This window comes from Ceratina calcarata, unplaced genomic scaffold (assembly GCF_001652005.2).
Source record: "Ceratina calcarata isolate Rehan_Ccalc_2016 unplaced genomic scaffold, ASM165200v1 scaffold369.2, whole genome shotgun sequence".
NCBI classification, from domain to species: Eukaryota; Metazoa; Arthropoda; class Insecta; order Hymenoptera; family Apidae; genus Ceratina; species Ceratina calcarata.
Window position 1 is genome coordinate 362,943 of NW_017160008.1, and position 8,960 is coordinate 371,902.

At 34.8% G+C, this 8,960-nt stretch overlaps 1 protein-coding gene across 1 annotated transcript; it reads right to left on the minus strand.

Annotated features, from left to right (window-relative positions):
• Positions 1-6: 6 nt before the first annotated feature.
• Positions 7-5,599, minus strand: LOC108625691 (peptide transporter family 1). The gene is made up of 9 exons (XM_018025886.2): positions 5,293-5,599; positions 3,295-3,373; positions 2,760-2,988; positions 2,388-2,662; positions 2,242-2,324; positions 1,716-2,126; positions 1,283-1,508; positions 607-1,193; positions 7-343 (listed from the first exon to the last, which is right to left on the minus strand). Exons 1-9 carry the CDS (start codon positions 5,314-5,316, stop codon positions 167-169), a joined length of 2,091 nt encoding a protein of 696 aa, XP_017881375.1. The 5' UTR covers positions 5,317-5,599; the 3' UTR covers positions 7-166.
• Between the last annotated feature and the right edge of the window lie 3,361 nt (positions 5,600-8,960).

An 8,960-nucleotide genomic window follows, 5' to 3' on the forward strand; every position in this document is an offset into this window, starting at 1 on the left:
GCGCTGTCCGTAAGTGATTGCGCATAAGTTTCGCGTCAATTTTATTTTATATAAAAATATTATATATAAATAAAATAATTGTCCTAAATGTCACGAATCCGTATTTTTTATGCAAAATAGGCGAGAGATATACGAGTGCAATATTTTTTGTTGTTAGCTAATTAGGTCACTTCTCATCGTCCTTGTAAGACGCGTTTAGTTGTCCACCTTTCAGCTCCATATTGATTTCTTCGGAAATCGAACTCTCTTCGGGAATTTCCACGTATTTGTAGAATTTCGCCATTACAGCAAAAATGATTATGTCAACGAACATCAGTCCGGCGAACAAAAGGATTTCGTAAAACTATATTATGGGAATTAAAAAAGAAACGTTGTTAACGATGCACAGGCTGATTAATATAACTTTTCGAAAAGTTTAATGTGATCGTTGAATAATGCACGATTCGCGGAAAAATGTGACGTAAAACTGATTGAGTAATCACGGCAAGTTTGACCTCGGATCATTGCGAAAGACCAGAGTCTTAATATAATGTCTACTATTTCAAACAAATGATATTATTTCCATCAATAAATTTGAAAATTATTTAATCTCTTTCTTGGACTTACCTGTCGATTAAAAATCGATATCTCCGCGATGATAACTACGATGAGATTGCCGAAGGCTACGGTCAGTAGCCAGGTAGCTTGCAAGAGGGACTTCATACTGATCGGTGCTTGCGTGAACGCGAATTCTAAGCCAGTCACAGAAAACATCACTTCGCCCATTGTAATGACAATGTACTGAGGTATTAACCACATTATGTGCAATGAATTCGGTTCGGTTACGGTAACAACATCAACTCCTGGTTTGCCATTTATCAAGGATCCAACCACTGTGTAAACTCCGCCCAATTGCAGACGTACATTGGATTTCACTTTTTCATTTTTGAAATAAATATCGTATATGCCTGGCTTGATGCCGGATAAATCAGTTACGTTAAATTCCTGCTGTATGTCCCATTTAAGGACCGATTTACCGTCTTCGTTTCTCAAATCTAATACTCCAGATGTGTCTTTAGGATCCACGTAGATAAGACTTCTTATGAAAGGATCACCATTGCTAGATTTATCTATCGAATCTTCGTAAGCAAAAAATCCACTGACGGGATTGATCGCCCAAGAATTGGCTCGCGCTTCGTGTATCGGAATACTTCCTAAAACGTAGATTCAAACCAGCGAATAATTTTATTAAGTTAATCATACGAACATAAATATATTTAAACGACTTGCAATTTTACCATACCTGTTTTCTCAGCTATTTCTAATATACCCGCTTCTTTACATTTACTAAAGTCTATCTTGTAGTTTAAGTCTTGCGTGTATTTCACGGGAATGTCGAACTCGGACATTTTCATATTATCTACAATGAATGTCAGATTATCGGGCACGGTCACGTTCACAGGACAATTGAGAGTGTTGAAAACGCGTAACTGAGCGAGGCCTTCCGATGGCAAAACTGGATACGTTGGCTGTGATAGAAATTAAAATAAACAAATTAAAAATACTGTATCATTATTGAATCTTCAATGTTTAGAGCAATTACTTTCCGATATCTATACTAAAAAAGTTTCTTTTTCTGGACTCCGTAATTAGAGACGCATTACTATAATCTGAGTAAGAATTTTGCAAACGTATAAGCAATCCGCGATGCGAATTATTTAAATTCCTTCACGTACCTCGAGATTAAGTTCAACAATCGCCGATATCACGAACGATAAAGCCGCCAACAATCCTCCGATAGTCAGTTTCTTCAACGGTGTGCGAAGCCCGATTTTCTCCATTAACGGGTAAATGGCAACTTCGAATAGAGGTATGAATATTAACACGAGCAATGGATTGAGTACTTGCATCTGATCCGGTAGGAATATGTAACTGCCGATTTCGCCGTTCATTCTAGTCGCCTGTATCGTCCATCGCGAGCCCTGCTGATCGAACAGCGCCCAGAACACCGGTATGGGTATGAACAGTACCATGACTTTCAACGCAGCTTTGATATCATTTATCAGCGATCCATCGTATTCATCATCCGCGTGATCAAGCCAATGATCTCTTTTCTCACTCGTCTTTACTCTCCTGTAGATCGCGTGCTAAAATGATAAACGTCGATGCTGCTCGTGGAATTGTTCAAACCATAATTGTGCCAATAATAAGATTCTATATTGGAGAAAATAACTCATTTAACACCGAAACGTGATAACTTACAGAAACGCATTTGGAAACGTCCAATACGACGTTGCCCGTCGGTTTGAGTATTTTATACAGTGGTCTACCGCAGATGAATATTACTGAAAAGCGTTTGAAGAAGGTACAAAATTGTTATGATTTTCGTTCATTTTCTTTAAACTTACTGATGGACACGGACATAAGTACAGCCGGGACGAAGAAGGCCAGCGAGTAACAGGAATTGTCACCGAAGCAAGCTACGTTGCTGCGAAGCACGGGCGTGAGGAAACTCGAGATCAGGGATCCGGAGTTAATGGAAAAGTAAAACAAGGAGAAGAATGTGGACAAGTATCGTTCCTGTTGAGGTAACACGAATTGGTCACCGCCGAATGCGGCCACGCAAGGTTTTATGCCACCCGTGCCGAGGGCTATCAGGATCAGGCCGAGAAACGAAAATTCTCTAAAAAATTGTCCATTACATAATCATAATTAAACATTAATCATAAAGCATTATGACTATTTGAGAAGAGCAAGAGGTCACTAATTGTAAGTCTTACTCAGACGGTATTCCTAAAGGAGGGACTGCGCTTAGCGATAAGAGGACTTGTCCCAGAGCGTAGACAATACTCAAGTAGAGTATGGTCCGAAATTTTCCAAGCACGGCATCGGCTATCATCGCTCCGAATATGGGAAAGAAGTAGACGAACATCGTGAAGACGTGGTAGATGACCATAGCATCAGTATCATTCTTCTTAAGATAATCCTTCAGATAAAGCGTTAACACCGCTAAATAAACATATTAGTTAATGTCAAATATTCAACGAGGTTCATACAATAATTAATATATCTTCGTTTAAAACAACGTGTACTTAAGGATGTATTGACTATACAGNTTTGTTGTTTATTATTAGCAATGTTCTTCCGACGTCTGATTTCTTTTTAAAAAATGCATTTCTAAAGTGCATAAACTTTTGGGATTGACTGTATAGCCAATACATCCTTAAATGGACTCTACAACTTTGCTATTTTATTGCACATGCTAAATATACATAGATAAGAAAAAATGTAAATTATATTGAAAAAGATACGTACTGCGCATTCCATAAAAGGAAAACCTCTCGCAGAATTCATTGCTGATGATGAAGAATATCGACCTCGGATATTTCATAGGCTGCAAAGTTGTTATATAGATCATATGTGTATCACACATACATACATACATACATCTAAGTCTTTTTTAAAAAACTATTGTCTAATGCTGTTTCTTTGTATTAGACATACATATTTATATCTTTTTTACACAGGGAATTGTCTAGAGCTGCTCTTTTCGAATTAAGATTAATTTATCTTCGTGAAACATTTTTTATGTGGAAAATTATGTGGAATATTATAGAGATGCGAGAACGGAAAAAGAATGCACGAGTTGACCCATTTGACTTGCGTGTAATTCCATTGTTGTAAAGTACGAAGGTTGCAAGTCACTTCGCACGGTTGCATTTTCAGATACTGTTTAATGTTAGTATAAAGTTCAATATTGCGTTTCTAATCTAAGAGATGAGTAATATAAGATAAGAGATTGCATTAATTGCAATTAAAAAACTGTAAAGTTCAATCTGTGTTTTAAATTGAAGTTACGTAAATGAACCGTGAAATTCGTTTTAAATAAGATTAGACCTATTGTAGTTTAGAATAAGCGTTGTACATTAGTATTGACAACATAAATCCTTATATGAATGCAGCGCAATTATTAGTAGACTGCGAATCTCTATGCGAAATAAAACATTTATAGTGTGATAAAAGATATCAATATTTGTTGAATCATTTAGACATTGCGTGTCTTTGTCTTTGAATTATCTTATACATTACACACGTCGCTTATCATTTCTTCATACTTAATTTCTTTATAATTGCACGAATTTCACAGTCTAATTAGAAGTAACACGTTTAAACAATTGGTGAAACGATTTCACTAATTACTAGACTACTATTACTTTCTTTATGGAAACCAATACAGAAAAATAAGAAATGAAGATAAATGAGACGTGTGTTATTTTTTTATGGCTGTGTTACTTCTTAAGGGTGATAAGAAGCTAACTGGTTTTTTCTCAACCCCTTAAGCTACGATTTAAGTTCAAACGCCACAGGACAGGCTTCTGATGTATACATTTGACCCGAAAAATACACCCCGGGCCAGGCTCGTGATAATTAGTTTTGGCCCTAATATCCGACCACGAGTCTCACACGTAGTTATAGCTTAAAGGGTTAATGAATCGGGACTTACAATTAGTCACGCGAATATTACCAATTTGAGCTTGATTAATTGCATGTTTCGCACATGAATGTCAGCTGAAGTGGATTGAGGATGAAAATAAAAAGATAAAAATATAAAGAGCGCAAATTTTTAATCAACAATGCATTCTCGTTTTGATAAAGCATTACGAGACTTCTGATAATATTTATTATTATCTTTTCAACGTACATAATAGATATAGCTGATAAACATTACACAGGATGTTTCAAGTTTCGAAATGATGTTATTCTTTTCATTGAACTCGTTTTTGCATATAGACGTTACTCTCTTTTCACTTACATCACCATTTCAGAAACACCCTGTATAAACCTGGCTGAATCTTTTTGTAGCTATACTTATTATATTATCAGTTGACACGTGCGTTTCCGCACATTCAAACTACTGCACTTTAAACGAACAGTATATTTTAACGTAACGTGAATATTGTAGATCAGAAGCTAGTGAAAAATCTATCTAGTGAAACCTTATTTGTTGAAATACACTTTGTATTAGTTGAGAAACAGCAATAATTTGTATGATATTAATCAATGCTGTTTTTAAGTGAATTTCGAACTGCCTCGATTACAGATTACAAAGCTGAGGAAAGTATATATCATTCGGCAATCGACATGTCCACTTATCAACATATAATACTTTTATCAAACAGTCGTTTTTAAATGATCAATCTTCCACCGATCGACACCGAGTCAACGCGGATATGACATCTCTCGTGTGGAATTCACGGTAATTATAGATTTTATCAAATAAAAAACGGAGGAAAATCCTGGTAAGAATCCTACCTTTTTTTGCGTTTTCGCAACCATTCTGGCCGTTAAGTACGTGAATTGCAAAAATTGTTTGAAAATTCGGATAAATCACTCGTTTAAATTTTACACACGGCTGGTCCCATGATAGACGACGGCAATTAAAACGCTGTATCGACAGTGACACTACATTTTCTTATTCGTTCATGGCGATTACGAATGGATCAAGGATCACGATAATATAGAAAACTTGTGGAACTAGATTACTTCGTGTACGACAATTCTCGAACGAGTTCGTCTGTCGCGGTTGATAGCTAAGTCCGCACTGTCAAGTTTGTCGTATATAAGCGTACATAAGCAGATCGACGGTGGCATTGATAGACATTGCTACATAGGTAGTGGTAGCCACGACGTTGTCGCGCGTATTTGGAACAATGTGAAAGTCTCGAAAGAAACACGGCTCACGAGCTACATAAATACGCCTTAACGGAGTTGCATCGAACATTTGTCCAACACCTTAGATTTTACTCTATTTGCTTTTAATTATTAAAATTTAATAGGACATAGCAACATAGAAAACAGAGAAACGTGACGTTTTCGTGTAATTTTTTGCTATCGCAATTTTTCTGTGTCCAGATGTACACTATTTGATTACAAAATTCCACGTGCTGATAAATGAACATTAATTAGTAAAGGCATTTTATCTAATGTGTATATCCTGATACGAAATTTTTTCACACTTCATTACAAGAATTTAAGGAGATAGTATGAAGATAATTTACGGAGATGTGTAACAGGATTAAAGAGTAATTTCTATTAATCCGAAGTTCAATTTTGTAACAATGTGTAGCCATAGAATGTTTTGTTTCAGTTTAAAAAAGAAAATAAAATGATCAAAAGGAAATTGGTCTGCAATTAGTGCCAGTCTAATCATTGAGATTAATGGATAATGATATCTGCGATAAGGAATGATCATACATTTTTTATCGAAAGATACGTTCAGAATATAATAAATATCAATTCGTAAATTGTAATAGATACAATACTTAGATAAACAAATTTCAATGGATACGAGATAAGAGTTTCAGTACAAAAAAAAGTGAAATCTGATCTCAATTTCCGTTCAAGGCGCTATGACATTATATAGCGAAACCTGATTATTTTGCAGAGGCGTATCTTGAAATATTGGGCAAATATGTGGGAGTGAAAATTCTTATTTTTGTTGACCTCTTTTTCCTTAGTAAGTAAACATAATCTTTCAATATTCTTCCACATATCTGCAAAGTTCAATTAGCTCGGTGAAAGTGTTCTGTTGGCACAATGTAACAAGTTTGCATGTTACTATGATCATGAATGATTTCATAGAATAGATAAATAATATTTCAAATTCTGAAGAAATCGATTATATTTACTTCAGATTCTCATCCTCGAGTAAAAGTAATTAAAAATATCAGAAAAATTATGAAACGTAACATGATGATTCACAAAATGATTAGAAAACATATTTTCTTAATTTAATTTTTGTAAATTAGTTTTAACTAAATATCGAAGTGTATGTTCTTCAATTGCTGATGTCCTTTGTAATAAAAATAAGCGATGAGAAATATTAAATCGAATGTATCACGTTTAACAATTAAAACATTATCAATAGTACTGTACTGAAGGGATCAGCCTTCGTTCACATAAACCGATCGTATCTGTTGTCATGCGACATAAAAGATGATTAACTGCTATTAGACTATAAATTACGGCTTCTACATATGTTCCACACGCGTTTAGGTATTACGATAGTACTTATAATTTCATTCGGAAGGACGATTCTTTTATGTGTAATTCGTGACACTGTTTCTAATAATAATTAATTACGAAATTAATCGATACGTATTAGCTAGAAAACTAAGATTTTATCATGACTCCGATATTGATAAGCAATATAACTTAATATTTACCTTTTGATTCTGCTCGGTGTCGTCCTCATTATCCGGATGACCTGAAAAATTATATACAATGAGGAACGGTGATTGATAAATGCTCATGTGACGCAAATCATTTATCCCGAATTCCAATCTTCATGAGTGTAATCAATTTACGTGTAGTTGCAATCACAACCAGGCTCCGAGGGTTTTCTTCGTTTACCAACATTCCTGACAACGGATTATTCTATCGCGCGTACTTTCTTCATTCTATGCGCTAATTTGAATAATCTGATACAATCGTGACGTAATTCCTTTCGAAGTCGCTTGTTCAACAGGTCGACTTTCACGTTACAAGAATTACTTTCCGACCTTTCAGTATGTCGGTAAGTACGGCAGATAGATATCCCTTGTCAATTGCGATTTTCGTTATTTGCTGCATTCATTAATTACTATGTCGGCGATATAATTAATTGAATTAAATAAATTAAATTACAGAAAAGATCATCGCTCTCGGAACGAATTGTTCGTTTATTAACAACAATCTTAATTGAGCAAAGTTTAAATATTTAAGTTTAATCATACTTTTAAGTTTAATTATATTTAAGTTTAAGTATCAGCGTTATTTGTTGCATTAATTAATTATTACCTCGGCGATATAATGAATTCAATTAAAGAAAAGATGATCGCTCTCGAAGCAAATTGGTCGTTTATTAACAATAATCTTCATTCAACAGAGTTTAAGTATCAGCTATTTATTCGTACCGCGTCGGCATAAGAGCAATCCGTGTATTATCTCAGTCATTACTATTTAAAGGGCACTATAGTTATTTATGATCCTCGAATTGGGTCATGGTCACAAAACTAAATGAAGAATGAAACGAGTTGACCCGTGTTGTCCTATGAAATACAGTGTTACGGTCCGTCAATTAATTTTATTTAATAATTACGAGCTGAAAGTTATAACACGTTACACGTGGCGATGACTGGCGACTTTAAGTCAACGAAGATTTCAATTCCTATTATAAAACTACGTGAGACCTCATTGTAGACATCAGTTTCGCATTGTTATACTTCCTACTGATTTTAAAGAATTCTAAATTTTGCAAAAGAGAATTCCTTTTTTCTTTTGAAAAATTCGTCTTCAAAGTGTTCTACAGATACCTTGTATTTCGTCGATGGAAGACTTCCTGTCGGTCATCTTTGCCTTACGATTATTACACCGAACTTGCCTCTATAACGTTAAATCGGTTACTGATTCGTTTTCTCAATTGTGTTATCATTTAACACGACTACCTGGTCTTATCAAACGGCACGTACAAATCAGCAGGCGTATTAATCATTTATCTTCGAAATTGTTTGAGATATAACACATATACTCATAAAATAAAATTGGTCAGTTCTTTACAGAAGACTACGTTTAATTATTATTATTGACGGCGGCGAGGATTCTACGAACGCGATCAATGATCTGGGTTTTTATTTGATTTGATGATTAATATGTACACATTACGCACAATACTACTGCGATGCGTGTTTATCCTTGCAGGTAGACCGATTACTCTAATCTGTTCGACGTTAATCTTTTTTCTTCCGGTGAGAACTTGAAGAACTTTTGAACATTGTCATTGTCACGCAGCGATATTTTATTTACAGATAAGTGTGAATACCCTTTTGATAGATACACTTCGAACAATAGCAAATGATAAATCGCAAAATACATGAGTACGTATTTCAGAAATAAATTGTAACAATTCGAATTTCTTAATTTCATTTATTATACTGTATTCC